The sequence below is a fragment of the Podarcis melisellensis genome (assembly GCF_964234715.1).
Source record: "Podarcis melisellensis genome assembly, chromosome: 1".
NCBI classification, from domain to species: domain Eukaryota; kingdom Metazoa; phylum Chordata; class Lepidosauria; order Squamata; family Lacertidae; genus Podarcis; species Podarcis melisellensis.
In genome coordinates, this window is record NC_138528.1 from 61480508 (window position 1) to 61498328 (window position 17821).

Consider the following 17821-nt stretch of genomic DNA (forward strand, 5'->3'; position numbering starts at 1 on the left):
CTGTTCATATGGAGAAGCCTCTTGTGGTGTCTCGGTTCATGAGATGAATCAACATGGTTTCCCTTCAGGCCTTCCTCAGTTTAAAATATGGTTATTGTTTGTTTCTTGAAAGGAAAAGGTGCAAGTCAGCTCAGTTGGGGTGCTGATAAGCTTTTCAAGTGTGTTGGCAGCAATGCTAATGATCACTTGGTGCACCTTAGCTTCTTAAGACGATTATGATGATTATTTGGAAGAATGAGGATTGCAACATTTGGGCCTTTTTAATTTAGGGTGGAAGAAGAAGGCAAATAGGGGTTGACATGACAAAAGTGTATAAAATTTTGTGATGTGTGGAGAAAGTGCCCATGAGCTTCCCCCAGGAACCTGGTTAACTACTGTGAAAACAGAATGCTAGACCCCAGCTACAAACACCTTTGCTTTGATCTAGCACCTAAGATTGGTTATGGTCAAGCTGAATGTGTACAAAGTAGAATTCTCCCTTAAGTTGTTCCTTCTTCCAGTGCCAGCTTCACATGGAAACAACAGCAACAACATTTCAATGAAAAGAACTTGGTACATAAAGGCTGCATATATTGCATCTGTCTAAAGGGACTTTAAAATATTATTTGCAAAACAGCAGCACACAATCCCAGCCTAGCCATGATCTCAACAAAAATTGCCCTCCATACAGCAATTATCATTAGTTTTTTTTTAAAAAAAAAAAACTCCAATTAGTAGCAATAGTAAGTAGCCAGTGTTATTAGTTCACTGTATTGGAACCACCACGCTCATAACAAATACACTGAGGAAAGGGATGGTTAATGTTTAATCTCATGACTTTTTTGTAATATTTTAATATAAACATTTATCTTGTTCAGAGCAAATGTAAATAGTTGGGTTTTTTACAACTAAAAATAATATTTAAACAGTGCATTTCAAATATAGTGTCACAGACAGCTTTATGTGTATATGGCAATCTAGATCTTACCTGCTAAAAGTTAGAAATGTTTATTTCCAGACTAATGTATATTGTGAATTCTGTTGCATTTTTTTAAATAGAACACCCTAGAACTGACTCAGAATGGGAAAATAGTTTTGCCTTGAAAATGTTCCTCTTCCAGTTTGTCAACTTAAACAGCTCCATTTTCTACATTGCCTTTTTCCTTGGAAGGTACGTATATCTGAAATGAGTTGAGAAAAGCATGTAAGAAACTCCCAGAACAAAATAACATTATATTTTAAAATCTATTGTTAATAGATGTTATTTCTGATTTAAAGTGCATCCCGGTTTTTAAGGAGTGCTTCACCAATCACTTACATGGAGGGGAAAGGTGTATGTATTGTAAACCAATATGTGTGAGGAGTTTACACATGTGTATTCCAATAGTTTTGGGAAATGGGGATAAACCAATTCAAATAATTTTGGTTATCAGGAAAAGAGTGCATAGGTGTGTTTACTGAAGTGGAAGCTTCCCCCTCCATTTTAATCTGGAGGGAAACTGCCAGTTGTAGAGATGGCATCTGCTGAAGCAGAGTTCCATTTATCATTTCCCCTCAAAATGCACTTCTACCACAATGAGGCAACATTCACACCATACATTCAGTGCACTTTGGAGAGTCATGGCCTCCCCCCTTAAAATTCTAGGAGCTGAGATTTGTTTGAAGTGCCGAGAGTTGTTAGGAGATCCTGTTTCCCTACACAAAGTTGCAGTTCCCAGAGTGATGTATCAATAGGTTCACAATTAGTACTAAAAAGGAGATACACTTTTCCTTTTCCGACATGCATCAAAACATAAAGTGAGATAAGTAATAAGGATTTACTTTGGTTTAGCTTTAAGTTTAATTTATCTCGGTAAAAATGTGTGAGAGTCAAATATTTTCATTCTTTCTGAATTCAGCTGACAAACCGAAATATCATTTTACAGGTTTGCTGGACGTCCTGGAAAGTATAACAAACTTTTTAACAGATGGAGACTGGAAGAAGTAAGGATACATTTTACTTGTACCAATGTAAAATCACTGTCTGTCTGTCTCTCTGTGTATGTGTGTGTGTACACACACACACACACACACACATATTCCTTTGCTCATGGACCAAATTACTGTTGTCTGAAATGGTCAACCTCTTATTTTCTTTCTTTTTTAAAGCATTTAAAATATTTTTATATGATATGAAAACAAATGGTCTTTTGAAAATTTTCCTTTAAAATAGTTGTGAATTTTCGGGAATTAAAGTATGTTCTGGAATAGCTTAAACACCAAACTTTCTTTGTAAGTGTGTGTGTGCTTTAGGGTACTAGCTTCATCACTGCACTGCTGCACTGCACTGCACATCACATAACTGCACTGGCTCCCGGTGGAGTATAGGATCAGGTTTAAGATGCTGGTATTAACCTTCAAAGCCCTATATGGCCTAGGACCCTCGTACCTACGGGACCGCCTCTCCTGGTATGTCCCACAGGGGAACTTACAGTCTTCAAATAAAAACAAATAAAAGCCAGGGCTTTTTCAGTTGTAGCTCCGATCTGGTGGAACGCTCCGTCACAAGAGACTAGGGCCCTGCGGGACTTGACATCTTTCTCTGCAAGACAGAGCTGTTCCACCAGGCCTTTGGCCAGGGCACAGCCTGACTCCCTCCTTTGGCAATTCTCACAGAACTTCTAGCCCAATGGTTGCCATTAATTTGATTAGTATTAATTTTATAATGAAATGATTTTAGAATGTTTTATTGTTTTACTGCTGTTAGCCGCTCTGAGCGCGGCTTCGGCTGGGGAGGGCAGGATATAAATAAAAATTATTATTATTATTATTATTATTATTAGGTCAAACAAAATGTTACAGAAGCATGTGCAATGTGCAATCTTTCAAGTTATCCAGAACTACTACTTCTAACCTGCTTGTTCAACCTTTTGACAGTAGATTAGATAATAATTTAATCACCCTCACCAAACTTGACTTCCAAACAGTATAGAACAGTTGATCGTGGGGGTGTCCCAGGTCAATCGTGGTGTGATGTACAACCAAAATAAAAGGGGGGGGAGTCAACAACTTTGGTCAACTCTTCCCTAAAAATGCTCAACAACTCCTGGCAATGACAGTGGGTAGATCACACTGGTCTTTTCATACTGTGAGTAGATTGCAGTCTCTTGGGAGATGGACGTGCCTGGTATAGAACAACAGTATGTTTTAATTAACCCAAAATCCTTACCCAGTCAAGTGGATCCACAGCAGCTGCCTCCTGGCAGCAGCATCGCTGTCACTCGCCAAGAGTGGCAGCAAGGTGGCAGCAAGGTCAAGACCATGCAGACACAATAATGGAGTCAATTTGGTGCTCCCACTAGTGCATACACACAAACCCAACCTCTTCACCACCTTGCCTTTCCATCTCCCAGTAAGCAGCAGCAACACTACTGCCTGGAGGCTGTTGCTGTAGCTCTGCACCACTGAGCAAGCAACAAATGTCTGCCAATTTGTTGCAATTGTATCTTGCCTTTTTTCCTCTATCTTCTTTCTTAATGTTTCTGCGTTCTTATGTATCTGCTTTCAGTGTCATCCCAGTGGCTGTTTGATAGACCTCTGCCTGCAGATGGGTGTCATCATGGTTTTAAAGCAGATGTGGAACAACTTCATGGAACTTGGCTATCCGTAAGTATGAACAGAGGCATCATATCATATGCTGACTTGATTATTTTATCTGCTGGCCAAGGGAATGTCCTCTCCTGCATGGCTAACCCTTGGAGGTGCATAAAGAGAAGCCGTCTCTACGGAACTCTGTTTCCTAAAGACTGGAGAGTTTGAGACTAAAAATTAATACTAGATGCAGGACATGGCAATCAGTTGTAATATTTAAAGGGATTTGGGATAAAATTTAGCTGTACTTTATCTGCAGAAACATTAAAAGTGTTGTAATCTGGTTTGGGGGGAGGAATTCTCATCAAGTCATTAGGCATTGATAGGACTGTCTCTTCTCTTAGGATGTCCTTCTTTTAGGAGACAAATGTTCACAAGGAATGAGAGAAACTAGGAGAGCAGTGATGAGTTAAGCCATCAGTTGAATGATTAAATTGTTACTGTGAGTGCTACCATGGATTCTATGCTCTGACTATCTAATACAGGTTACTGCAAAATTGGTGGGCACGACGCAAGATCAAGAAAGGAGGGCAGTTACTGGAGCATAAAATTTCTCTACCTCAGTGGGAAAAAGATTGGAATCTACAGCCCATGAATCTCCACGGTCTGATGGATGAGTACTTAGAGATGGGTGAGTGTTCTTATGAAGTTGCCCTTTTTCATAAAAAAAGAGAACTGGTAGATTCTTGGCTGTGAGTCCGGTAAGACCTGCTCCCTGCCTTGCAGGCCTTTTCCCACCTGGCCTGGAAAGGTGGGACCCTGACTGACTCCAGCTACAAAGGTGAGTCTGTTGAATAGACTATTAGGCTGGAGTATTATTTAGGGTTTTTTTAAAATTGTGGATAGAGTTGTTGCTGGTTTTTATATTAATTATCTTTTTTGTATTTTTTTGCTTAATTTGGTTGTGTACTTTTCATATTTTATTTATTTTTTATGACTACTTTTGTTACGTTTGTAATTATTTGATTTTTGTGTGTGCTGTAAGCTACCTTGAGCATAGTTTGAACTATGGAAAGGTGGCATACAAATAAAATTATGTATGTATGTAATTTGATGACTGTCATACAAATTCTGTCTTTTCTTAGACATGGATCCCCCTTTTCTTTTCTTTTCTTTTTGACCATCACTTTGAGGATTTTATTAAAGTTTTTCACAATACAATAAAATAGCTGCTATTAGCAATACAAATAGTCCTCTCTTAAAAGTAATTCTTAGCCCTTACCACCAACAGAAGATAGTAGCTCCTCCCAGCTCTCACCTGGGATCTTCCCTTTCTTCTAGCCTCTCACCTTGGGACACGGACATTTTCCTGACTCTCACCTGGGGTCCTCCATCAATCATCTACCACCCCCAGGAGTATACAATCCCTGAACCTTGATAAAGGCCCGAGTCATAGGACTCCAAAGAAAACAGAAGGGTAACCAAGAGTGGTTCTCCCTTTTTGATCCTGTGTACTTTCTTTCCAGTTCTACAGTTCGGCTTCACCACAATCTTTGTTGCTGCTTTTCCTCTGGCACCTCTCCTGGCCTTGCTCAACAATATCATAGAAATCCGGCTTGATGCATATAAATTTGTCACTCAGTGGAGGCGACCGATGCCTGCAAGAGCAACTGATATAGGTGAGGACAAAGTGCAGTCACTGTAGCAACTTCTTTTTATCATTTAGTCTGCAAGTTTTGTTTTTGGTTTACAAATACTAACCAACATGAGAGAGAAATCCCAAGCCCTGGCTTGGAAACAGTGAAGCCGAACTGAGTAGCAGGTCTCCTACCACATCCAGTTCCTCGCTGCTTGCACTACCCAGGGCAGAGGGCAGCAGTGGTCATTTTTCACTCTCTTGTTTTCTGCTGTATCAGCTCCAAGCGCAGGTCAAAGTGTTGCTGTGTGTGATCCACCAGTTCCCAAATGAAAATAGATGGCACCAGAAGTAATCTGATATGGTCCTAGCCTTTTGGAAGGGCAACGGTGTTGTTTTCGTACCTGCAGTGTAATAATTATAAATGAGTCTCAAATGAGGCATCACATACTGTGGCTGTGGATGATAAATTTGCAAACTGGATCTAAAAATGGAAGCTGTTTGTTTTCTAGACTCAGTTCGAATGAAGGGCAAGCTGTGCAGGGCAATTGAGAAAGTGCAGATTTAATTCTATTTTAGAACAAAGGCTTCTTTGAGCATGGACTGGGAAAAAGTATTAAATAATCTGCTTTCTCATGTTTGCTTGTTTTGTGTTTAGCCTCATGATAATTATCCTCTCCTAGGGATCTGGTATGGAATCCTTGAAGGAATTGGAGTCCTAGCCGTCATCACCAACGCTTTTGTTATTGCCATTACATCTGACTATATCCCACGCTTTGTTTACGCATACAAGTATGGTCCCTGTGTCGATCAAGGATACAGACAAGAAAAGTAATTATGCCTTTTCTGTATTTTTCGCTGATGGACTCACTTTTGTATTTTGACAAAAGTTTGCATTTTTTCCTTTTGTATATTTTGCTCTTTATTTTGCACGTTTTGTTATGGTTACAGTGGGCCAGAACAGATTGCATCAGAGGCCAAGCTAGAGCACTTGAACTGTGTGTGTTCAGTTTTAGTCACATGCTGGAAGTGAATGAGACAGCTGGAAAATTTCAATTGCTTAATATGCCCCCAAATAGTGAAAGACCTAGAAAACATTGTGCTAGAAACAAAAAAATTATATATTGCAATACTACATCCCCTCCAGGCAATTACAACAGAAAGAGGGATGTTAACAGAAATATAGGGATGCTCCTGAATGTTGTCAGCTGCATCCCTGTGCCATGGTTCTCTCCACCTCAATTAGGGATGGAGGAGAAATTTGTACCAGTTTCGCTATGGTCTAAACCACAGAGCCTAGGACTTACCAATCAGAAGGTCGGCGGTTCGAATCCCTGCGACGGGGTAGGCTCCCGTTGCTCGGTCCCAGCTCCTGCCAAGCTAGCAGTTCGAAAGCACATCAAAGTGCAAGTAGATAAATAGGTACCGCTCCGGCGGGAAGGTAAACAGCGTTTCTGTGCGCTGCTCTGGTTTGCCAGAAGCAGCTTGGTCATGCTAGCCACATGACCCGGAAGCTGTCTGCGGACAAACGCTGGCTCCCTCGGCCAGTAAAGCGAGATGAGCGCCGCAACCCCGGAGTCATCCACGACTGGACTTAACTGTCAGGGGTCCCTTTACCTTTATGTAATTCACACCTCCTGAAACAATACGCAAAGCAAAGCACACATATCCGTCAAAATGTACACATCTCTGAATTTTGTGATGCGGTTCTCCAACAACAACAGCAAAAATGTACAGTCATGCATATATTAGAGAATGTGTTCATAATGTGTATATTCACAAAAAGAAAAGAAAATACATTATATCAGGTAAAACTGCATGCAAAAATGTGTATATTATAATACATATGCACACAAAAAATTCATGAGGATTTAAAAAAACAAACCAAGGAACTGAAACTGGTGTGGCAAAAAGAGAATCTCAGCAAAACTGGCAGATTTGCCTCTAATTCCAGTTGATCTAATATCCTGATGTACAGAACTCAGCTTACCCAGTGGTGATCCCAGCTTCCCAATAGTGGCATCACTGTCGCTTGCTAGGAATGGCAAGGCTGCAGTGAGGTTGGGACTATGAGTCCTAGAAGACCTGCTCCCTGCATTGCAGGCCTTTTTCCACCTGGCCTGGGTAGGGAGAGCCCTGACTGACTCCAGCTACAAAAGCTGAGGCTGCTGAGCAGACACTTGCTCTGGGGTCTTGTTGAGGGCGAGGTTGTTGCTGTTATTGATATTAATTTCTGTATCCTTATTTTAGAACTTACTATGATTAAATGTAGAAATGGTTCAAATTGGTTGTGTGCTTTTTGATGTGTTTCATTTATTGTTTATGACTATTTTTGTTCTATCATATAAATTTGTTTCATGCTGTAAACTGCCTTGAGCATAATTTAACTATGTAAAGGCAGCATACAAATAAAATGATGAATATATATATGTTTGATTATTATAATAATAATTTAATATTTATACCCCGCCCATCTGGCATGGCTTCCAGCAGGATATTAAAAACACACTAAAAGATCAAACATTAAAAACTTCCCTAAGCAAGGCTGCCTTCAGATGTCTTCTAAAAGTCAGATAGTTGTTTATTTCTTTGACATCTGGTGGGAGGGCATTCCACACGGCGGGCTCCACTACTGAGAAGGGGGAATTGGCAGGCAGTGCACTGGATACAACACATAAAGAGGGATGTGGTGTTCTTCAACAATGGAACTTTATTTCTTATGAAATATTTCCAAAGCCTGGGCTTGTTTTTGTATCAGGGTTTATCTTCTAGGATGGGGAAAGCTTATGCCAGGGAATGAATTTTGAGAATTACCATGAGAACTAAGCCATTTGTCGTCTCTAACAGTCTAATGATGTACTCTCATCACATAAACATTTAATCAGTATTTTGGGCCGGTTGGTGTCAGGGGTCACCTGTTTCACACAAGGCTTTGGTAGGGTGTTGCATATACAACAGCACTATTATTTATTGTATACATTGCTGTCGACAATATGAAATAATGGTTAAGCTAATTTTTGATGTTACCAATTGACAGTGTGTGTTTTTATTCCTTGGCTTTACAGTTACACATTTAATAGGTGGGTATGAGGGAAAATACTGCTTAACACAGAGAGTTTTATCTTCTTCTTTTTTTCTAATCTGCTCCATCATTCATAGCTCTTTCTTGGCTCTAACTCTTTTCACAGCCAGTATCCTGCCTTCCATACAATGCCCCCAGATTTTGTAGCCCAATGAGAAAACAAAAAAGATAAGCTTTGGGCCTAAGTGTCAACTTCCTCATCAAATGATACCATTTAAATGCATTGATGCAGTCCCTGTATTGTATTGGCACATTAATGAATGAAAATGTTTATTTATACTATGTTGATCTGCCCTCATACAATCAATGTTCTTCCACCTAACAAAGGAAAGCCATAATTTCACTGAGGGAAAGGCAGAAAAAACCCAACCACGTGCCAATCAGATTGAAAGGGGGGGGAATTCCTTTCCGGCCCTGTCAACCAATGACCCAAAATTGGTCAGTGAAGGCTCTAATCCAGGAGTCAGCAAACATTTTCAGCAGGGTGCCAGTCCACTGCCCCTCAGACCTTGGGGGGGGCAGACTATATTTTGGGGAAATAAATGAACGAATTCTTATGCCCCACAAATTACCCTGAGATGCATTTTAAATAAAAGGACACATTGTATTCATGTAAAAACACACTGATTCCCAGACCATCTGGGGGTCGGATTTAGAAGGCGATTGGGCCGGATCTGGGCCCTGGGCCTTAGTTTGCCTATCCATGCCGAGGGTGGGCAGACAGAAAGCTCTAAAAGCAAAATGGCTTTGAGCTCCAGGGGAAGCAGCCTTGTATAGGCTTCCCCTCCCCTCTTCAGCAGGGCTCATGGGACAGCTTTTTCCCAATGGCCTGTCAAACAGAGATGATACTGGGCAAAGCCTTGCCCAGTTTTTTGCTGCAATGTATGGGCCACAGCACCATTGGGAAAAGGCATCCCGTGCTTATTGGGCACAGAACGGGGCTTACTGCAGTGTTCAACATTTCTCTTATGTTGGGAGTTTCAGCATCTAAGGCTGCACATGTGTGCACATACCAAATATCTTTTTGACATATTGGGAGATTCATTTATCCTCCCCCTACCTACCCCCATCCAGGCAGTGGCATCCATTATTTCATTATTTTGATTGCACGCATACAGCCCAATGTTGCATGTGAGGACCTCTGAAACTGGGCCAGTTTAACAGCATTAGTTGCACACCTGCTACAATTACTGCATTGCCATTTGGTATCATTAGTCAGTCTGAGAAGGGAACCTGGCTGCATTCAGCACCTCTGATTCTGGTTGGCCACTGCACAGTGTGGAAATGTTACTTAAGCACAGTTTTGACCTCTTAGACAAAGAGTTGAATTGTATGCTCACACAAAGCATAAACCTCATCTTATATATTCAAGACTTTATGGGTCTCTTGCAGCATAGATCCCAATAATATTTGGGCACCATCATCCTTTGAAAATATGATAGGCATGGCATTTGAATCATAGGCACACATTGATAATGGCAAGGAATGTGAATGAGACCTGCTTTGCATGCATAAGCACAACAGAAACATGATGAGCTCATTTCTCATTGGAAACTATTTCCCGGGCTTTCTTTTTTCCAGATGTTTGAGAGGATATGTCAACAGCAGCTTATCAATATTTGATCTGAGCGAGCTTGGCATGGGATATTCAGGATATTGTAGGTATGTATTATGTCACTTGCTTAATTTCAGTGGAAACACCAAAGAAGCTTAACCAAAAAGTCTTGAATATCCTTTTAAACTGCTTTGATGAATACAGTCAATAGACAAAACAAAAAAATTCCTTCCAGTAGCACCTTAAAGGCCAACTAAGTTAGTTCTTGGTATGAGCTTTCGTGTGCATGCACACTTCTTCAGATACACTTCTTCAGAAGTGTTCATGCACACGAAAGCTCATACCAAGAACTAACTTAGTTGGTCTTTAAGGTGCTACTGGAAGGAATTTTTTTGTTTTGACTATGGCAGACCAACACGGCTACCTATCTGTAACAGTCAATAGAGTTCAGCTGCGGGGGAGATGTTGAAATTTCTCAGCAAATTCACCAATCCACCACATCACTATTTATATACAGTTATACCTCGGGATAAATTTGCTTCAGGTTGAGCGCTTTCAGGTTGTGCTCCAAGGCGACCTGGAAGTAACAGAGTGCGTTACTTCTGGGTTTCGCCACTCGCGCATGCGCAGACGGTCAAAATGACGTCACACGCATGCACAGAAGCGGTGAAACGCGACCCAAGCATGTGCAGATGCGCTGTCGCGTCTTACGTTCTGTTCGGGGTGAGAACATGGCTCTGGAACGGATCCCATTCACATCCCGAGGTACCACTGTACATGGTTAAATCACGTTACTGTGTTTGCTTTAAAACATTTATATCCCACCTTGTAAGACTCACACCTACTTTGATAAAAAAGTCAAAACCCAACAGGGCAAAGGGGTGGGGGTGGGAAAATGCTAGAAGGTCAGTGGAAAAGAGCGCACTTTTTGCACCTCAGAAGGGTTGCAGAAAAGAAATGTTCAAAATCTCATTGGGTGGTTATTCCATAGCCTTGAGGGGATTGCAGTGCTGCCTTCTCTTCATATCATGTGGGCCTCACACATAGCCCATGAATAGTACAGGATCATATTTACTGTCAGAAGTGTGGATATACCAGACCACAAACTGTACTTCATTTTTGCCTTGCGCATAATTCACTAATATTGCCTTGAATATCTTGTTTTCTAGACATTCTAATTCATAGAAGGCATTCATTTATTTTGCAACTTTGATCATAAATAGGCACATCTCTTACCCATCCTTCACACTGTTTTGGTGGGTTTCCATATACAGCTGCTTCTGTCTTCTGCCAAAACACCACTGAAATGGGGAGCTCAGGCTGTCTGCATGGTTACAAGTACTTCTAGTTTTACCAAATGGCTTTCATCTCCTTTATTTCCATCACAGGTACAGAGATTATAGAGCGCCTCCATGGAGTTCAACACCATATGAGTTCACCTTGCAGTTCTGGCATGTTCTTGCTGCTCGACTGGCTTTCATTATAGTGTTTGAGGTTAGTTATATAGTTATGCACAAAGCTAAAATTTACATCCATTGCTCTGCCCACATTTGCCTCCAGCCCCACAAACTGTTGGAATATGGCTCCCAGAGGATTATCCAGAAAACATTTGTTTGGAAGAGTTTCCCATTCCCTGGTGTAAATGAAACACACATTCATAACCCTCTAACTGCTGGCATTATGTTCACATAGGGAGGATTGGAGAAGCTGTTGTAAGCCATGTAATTTTGGGATAAAGGAAAAGGGCTTCTTCATCACTGGTACAATATGTATTCTATCTTCCCCTTTCAGCCCCCTGCCACAAGGAGACAGTAGATCACTGATATATGCTAATATTAATCATCAAGGATAAGTAACTAGTCAGTGCATTGCTTCCCAAATATACTGCAGCGATCCAAGCAAGACAGATCAGTGTAAGCATTTTAAATCTCTCTCTCTATATATATTCTTTCTCTTTTCAGCACCTTGTTTTTGGAATAAAATCTTTCATTGCCTACCTGATCCCAGACATGCCCAAAGACTTGTGTGACAGAATGAGAAGGGAGAAATACTTAGTTCAGGAAATGATGTATGAGGCCGAACTGGAGCATTTGCAGAGAGAGCGGAAAAAGAATGGCAAGCAGTATCACCATGAATGGCCTTAGTTAATACGGAAGGAGAGTCACATCGTCAGGACTGACAACTCCCAGGGCGAGCTGAAGAAGATGGGAAGATTTGGGAACGAGGCAAAGGAATCCATCTGCATGTATATTCTGCTGTTGAGAAAGAATATTATCAAGCTTTTCTGTGAACGAGGCAGTGGGTGGGTGGGGATTGTGTTACCAACAGTCAAGACAAACAGCTACTTCCCCTTAACGGTTCGTGGTAAAGACTGGATGCTGTCTCAGCTGCAGCTATGAAAGGAGGTAGATTCACCAAGCAGCAGTAGAATGAGCTACAACAAGTCCGCGAGAGTCTTGCACAGCAGCATACTGGAAAAGAAATGTCTGTTACTTGTAAAACTTTCATAATAAGGGCATGATTTTTTAAAAACAATGTGTTTATTCACTCCTTCTACAGCTTTCAATTGCTCAAATGAATTTGTATTGTCTATGATATAAAAAAAAACCAAGCAAGATTAATTGTTGCCTTTGTGGCCATAATTTGATGCTATAACAGTCCTTGAGGCTTCCCGTTCTGTCAGGTTTGTCCTCGTCTCTTGCTGAGATTGTGGATGTGGCTCTGCCCTTTAAAAGGGATATCAGCCTGTTCAATATGTACTATGCAGTTTGATGTTTGCACATCACCTCTTGTCCATTTGTCTTTATAAATCAGTGGAGGGTGGGGAATCAAAACAGCTTCGCCATTAGAAAGCCTTAAGGCTGGGATCTGGAGATGCTCTCCAGCCAGGAGGAAATTGGTTTCTGCATGCGGCGCAACTTGTTTATCTCATACCAGAATCTTACATCAGGAAAATTACATAGCACCCAGAGAACCTTGGCCGAATGCAGAAGCCTGTTTCATATAGCTAACTGTGCACATAGCTCAGGTCCTGTGCGCCTGTGCAAAGGCCTGCACAAGTGGTATACTTTCGCTCTCGATCTGCTCGCAGGCATTTGGGTGCCGGCCTATACACCCTTGCACTGTTCTTGATGCAGCACTTTCTCGGGACGCAATGCAACTTTTTCAGTGGTTACTGATAGTAAATGTGCAGATTAAGGTCATCTCATATCTCTGAAGTGAAGAGTCCTATCCATGCTCTAATGTGGCATGCTGTATGGATATAATCTTGTCGAGCTACCTGGATTTTATATATATAGTTCACCAGCCACGTCAACTTGAAATCTCATGGCATTGCAAACAAGAAGCCAGTTTTATTACCTGCCTTATGCGAGCTCCTGCTTATGTGGAATATAAAGTATAACATCATGGCTTGCTTGTTCAAAGTTAAAAGAAAGAGGACCCCCCCCCCAAATTTCCCCCTTATAAAATTGAAGTGTGGAAAGAGTCAAAAGGGTAGTATTGAAGTATCCTCCAGTTTTATGCCTTCTTAAATTTTTGTTTGAAAACAGTACATGCCCTTGCAGGGACCTGCACTTTTGATTCTCACATGCCTACAGCTGAGAGCAATATCATTTGATGGCTTTGAAGTCATGATTTCGTCTAACGATGCTTTACTAATTATCATTTATATTACCTACTACTTCAAAATGTGGAAGAAATGAAGCACTAAACTCAAACAAGTGTGCAGGATTCACTTGTACATGGGGACCAAAATGTTCCTGGGTTTTCCTTTTGTAAAAATTTCAGGTGTAGAATTCTTTCTTATTTATATCAACCAAAGTAAATTAACAACTCCACGCCCCCCCCTCAAACTTTCAACGAGTCACTTCATTATAATCAAGCACAGCAATTATATCATATATATATATATAAATATTTGCATGAGTCTTAGGATGACTTCTGTAGTTTAGGGGAAAAAACACCAGATTGTAGAAATGACCTTATTATACCAGGGACATGCATCACATTCCATCATTTGGAACCATAAGTGATCTGATTATGATACATTATTCTAACCCTGTGGGATTTTTCTTACTATATTTCTGTCATATATTTAATGTTTTTATATGATGACAATCTTGTTTATAGTATCATAATGCCCTTTTTATATATTGATACCCAAATTCAGGGGTTGTTGTGCAGATAGAAACTCTAATGCACCCCAACCCCCACCTCACGGGCTTTCTATACATTTCAATAGAGGGAGAAGCACTGCACATGTAAACATTGGTGCTGAAGACCTCTGTTGAAGTGCCTGGAAAAGCCTGCCTGCACACAAACACTATGGGTGCATCAGAGTACACAAAGATCTCTGGATTAGGGGCACAAATGGCAAAGTGCACACTTTATTTGTGTGCTGTAAAACATGTTACCTTTGTTTTGCTACTGTTAAGTTTTGCTGTTATGTTTTACCTAACTGCTGGTTGCCTTGGCTGGATCCAAGCTTTAAAACCAATATGGTTTGCCAAGTAGTCAACTAAACTATGATTCTGCTTGGCTTTTCTTCTGTCTATCCCACTTTGATCGATACACAGATACATTCCGATTGGTCATGTAAGAGGGTAATGCTATACATATCTACTCAGAAGTAAGTCCCACTAACTACAGCAGGATTTACTTCTAGATCTGAAATCCTGAGCCCACATTTGTTGAGATTAGTTGCCATCCGACTCAGATGAGTTTACTGCTGAGTAGATATGCTTAGGATTGCATCAGCAAATGACGGAAAAACAACGGCACCATCGCAATCTGCTGAACTATAAAACTAGTTTCAATGCAAAGTTCACGATCAAAGTTCTAGGCCACAATACTGAAATCACTTGTTCCTAGCTAGTTACCCTGAACAGCTGAAAAGTCTAGTGGCCTCAGTTTTGTAGCCTTTGATTCTTGTTGTATTTTCCCCACACATACTTGGAAAGCACATTGAAAATGCTCACTTGTACCCTTTTGTATTTGTTTTAAAACCATGCATTAACAGTGTCTAACAATTTGCTGATCTATAGCCATTTGCTTTAGCTGAGAGAAATGCTCTGCTTGATTTGGTTTACTGTGGTTGCATCGAATGCAAATTATCTTACAAAGATATATGGCACACTCTGTTCTCAGGAAATATGTATTACATGAATGCTGGTTAAATATCTTTCTCTTTCCACTTTTCTTTTTGTATTTCTAAATACTTGTCTTTCCAAACAAATTACCAGTATTAGTGGTATGTGCATGCAAGCTGAATTTGTGGAATCTCCCAAGCTGCAGAGCTTCAGAACTAGCATCCATGCAAACAAACTGCTTTAGATCATTGTTGATCTAGTCTACAATAACTTTGGTCTATGCATGTTCTTTCAGGGCAGACTGCATGAGCAGCTACAGTCTGGCTTTCAAAATACTACAGTTAGTTACTAGTCCAGAATGTCTTAACTATTACCAACTCAAATCGGTGTCTTGATGCAATCAGAAGGAACCCTTGTTCCAGAAATAAATATTTGTTTACGATTTGCTATTCTTATATTTCATTCTCCTTCATTTTGCATTTGCGTATAAATTTTGAAGTGGGGGAGGCAGTGGGTGACTGGTGGGGATTTATAAAAAGAAACTCTTCATTGCAAAACCTCTTCTTGCACCTGCCTTTTGAGAGGGCTGAAAGTGAAAGAATCGAAACATGTATATAGAAAAGCCTTATATATCTAGTTGGGGCTCTAACTGGCACCTAGCCTTGTGTAAGAGGGCACATAGCTCAAAAGAGGACGTACTTCGATTTTAGGAAGCCCCAGGTTTAATATCTGACACATCAAATTAAGCAAATCTTAGGCAGCAGAAACTGGAAGGACCTGTATCTGAAATTCTGCAGAGCTGCCATTAATCAAAGTAGACAGCACTGGGCCAGCTAGATAGATCAATAGTATAATGCAGTCCACAGTTGCTTCATGTGTTTATAAATCTAAAGCACTGGAGATGGATTGGCACGTTACAATGTAATATTTGTCAATCGCAAGATCATTTAATGTTGGATTTGAGTCTTGAGTGGCTTTTTCAGGTGCCCATCTTTTGTATACTGGGCAATAATTATTATGCATATTTCCCCTATCTCTGCCCCTTACATTGTATGGAAAAGCTTTAATAATATCAGAAGATAAATGGAAGCATTCATTCACCAAGAACACAGTAATGCCTGTCCTCTTTGTTTGAAAGGCAGTTGTGTACCTCTGGAGCAGTGTTTCTCAAACTTGGGTCTCCATCTGTTTTCCCCATCATGCCTGATGACTGGTCCTTCTAGCTAGGGATGATGGGAATTGTAGTCCAAAGCAGCTGGAGACCCAAGTTTTGGAAACACTGCCCTGGAACAGGCAACCTTTTCAAACACAGCGTGATACGTTCCCTTCTGGGCAACCTTACAGAGGCCACATGCCAAGGATGCGATGGGTCAGAGGCAAAAGTGGGTGGAGCAACTGGTGTTAATTTTACTTTTGTACAGTGGGTTCTTTCCTGTACACTCACAGGCATATGCACATACACACACTTACTTCCATATTCCATCCAGACAAGAAAGATGCATTACCAGAGCTCAAGTATAATCTTTATTTCCCTTTACTGTTTACCCTTAATTAAAGGATGACCAACTTGTAGCCCTCCAGATGTCATTGGACTCCAATTCCCAACCGTTAGTGGTCAGGAATGAGAGTAAAACTGGGGGGCCACGTGTTGTCCCATCCCTGACTTAATCTTTCAAAGTACATGCCGGGGGTGGAATTTGAAAATGAAACAAAAATAGTTCCCTAGAAAATGCCAATCAAGTGAACAAAGATACCATGCCATACACGTCTAATTTTTGGGATGCTCTTTACTTTACAAAGGTTTACATGTACAAATGCAAACTAATGACTGTATCATTCACATCTGAAGATTGCACTTTTGTAATAAATTTGGATAATGTTAAAGCGGGCACCATATTTCTTCTACCAATGCAACTCTTGCACCTCAGTTCACGCAACAAAAGTAACTTAGCCCATGGGTAGGCAAACTAAGGCCCGGGGGCTGGATCTGGCCCAATCACCTTCTAAATCCGGACGGTCTGGGAATCAGCGTATTTTTACATGAATAGAATGTGTGCTTTTATTTAAAATGCATCTCTGGGTTATTTGTGGGGCATAGGAATTCATTGATCCCCCCCAAAAAAATATAGTCCACCCCCCCAAGGTCTGAGGGGATAGTGGACCGGCCCCCTGCTGAAAACGTTTACTGACCCCTGCCTGTCTGTCAGGTGGTGGCAGGTCAAGTCAGGCTGGAGTTGCAGGACCTTGGACAGCTCCAGGCAGAAAATGTGGCTCTACAAAGTCTGGAGCTCAACTGAGGATTTTTATCTTTCTTGGCCCCTTTACCAAACTGTTCAAAGTCTTTAAAGGATACTTCTTCCTTTAAACCTAGCATTCAGTTGATTTTCAGTATGCTCTGCCTTGTGGGTTGCCTGCAAAGCTGCAGAGGTAAAGAGGAATGTGAGGCCCCAGTATGAAGAAGCATCTACCTTAAAGGTGCTGCCTCTGGGAGGTTCCACTTCAGCACCAGTTGTGCAATTTGCTCCTGGCCAATGGAGGCTCAGGGCTTCCTTGCACAGGTAGTGTTGAGGTCTGGATCTGGGCACAGACCTAGTATGCACTGCTGCCCTTCCTAATCCAGTTGGTTCCTCCCTCTCTGCGTCAGAGACCTGTCAGCTGCTCAGAGTCTGAGGTCTAACAACAGAAATATAGAACCATTGTTTCCTGTATGGCAGGGTAAATCAGTGTGAAAGGGGACATTTCAAAGTTTCCCTGCAGAGCTTTGCCACTGCTTTTAGGATTCTCAGTACAACCTCTCACAGCATTACTGAGCATTCACACAGCAGGAGTACTAACAAATGGGTACATAGAATAATCAGGTCACCCCTTCCCCCCCCTGAAACAAACAATGTTGCCAAAGAGCTCAGTCA

At 41.1% G+C, this 17821-nt stretch overlaps 1 protein-coding gene and 1 long non-coding RNA gene across 5 annotated transcripts in view; one reads left to right on the forward strand and one right to left on the reverse strand.

The window, feature by feature from the left end:
* Positions 1-15367, forward strand: part of ANO3 (anoctamin 3) — a 232421-nt gene extending 217054 nt beyond the window's left edge. For all 4 annotated transcript variants that reach the window (XM_081882795.1, XM_081882796.1, XM_081882797.1 and 1 more), the window contains 9 exons: positions 1039-1150; positions 1905-1962; positions 3527-3624; positions 4095-4240; positions 5076-5228; positions 5869-6016; positions 9849-9929; positions 11211-11316; positions 11784-15367. In XM_081882795.1, the coding sequence (XP_081738921.1) occupies positions 1039-1150; positions 1905-1962; positions 3527-3624; positions 4095-4240; positions 5076-5228; positions 5869-6016; positions 9849-9929; positions 11211-11316; positions 11784-11966 (1085 nt within the window). In that variant the 3' untranslated portion in view covers positions 11967-15367. The remainder of the gene's footprint in view (positions 1-1038; positions 1151-1904; positions 1963-3526; positions 3625-4094; positions 4241-5075; positions 5229-5868; positions 6017-9848; positions 9930-11210; positions 11317-11783) is intronic.
* The window catches only part of LOC309353836, a 240283-nt gene continuing 234369 nt past the window's right edge, over positions 11908-17821 (reverse strand). The window contains exon 2 of the long non-coding RNA XR_014162047.1: positions 11908-16879. This is a non-coding gene — a long non-coding RNA (uncharacterized lncRNA). The remainder of the gene's footprint in view (positions 16880-17821) is intronic.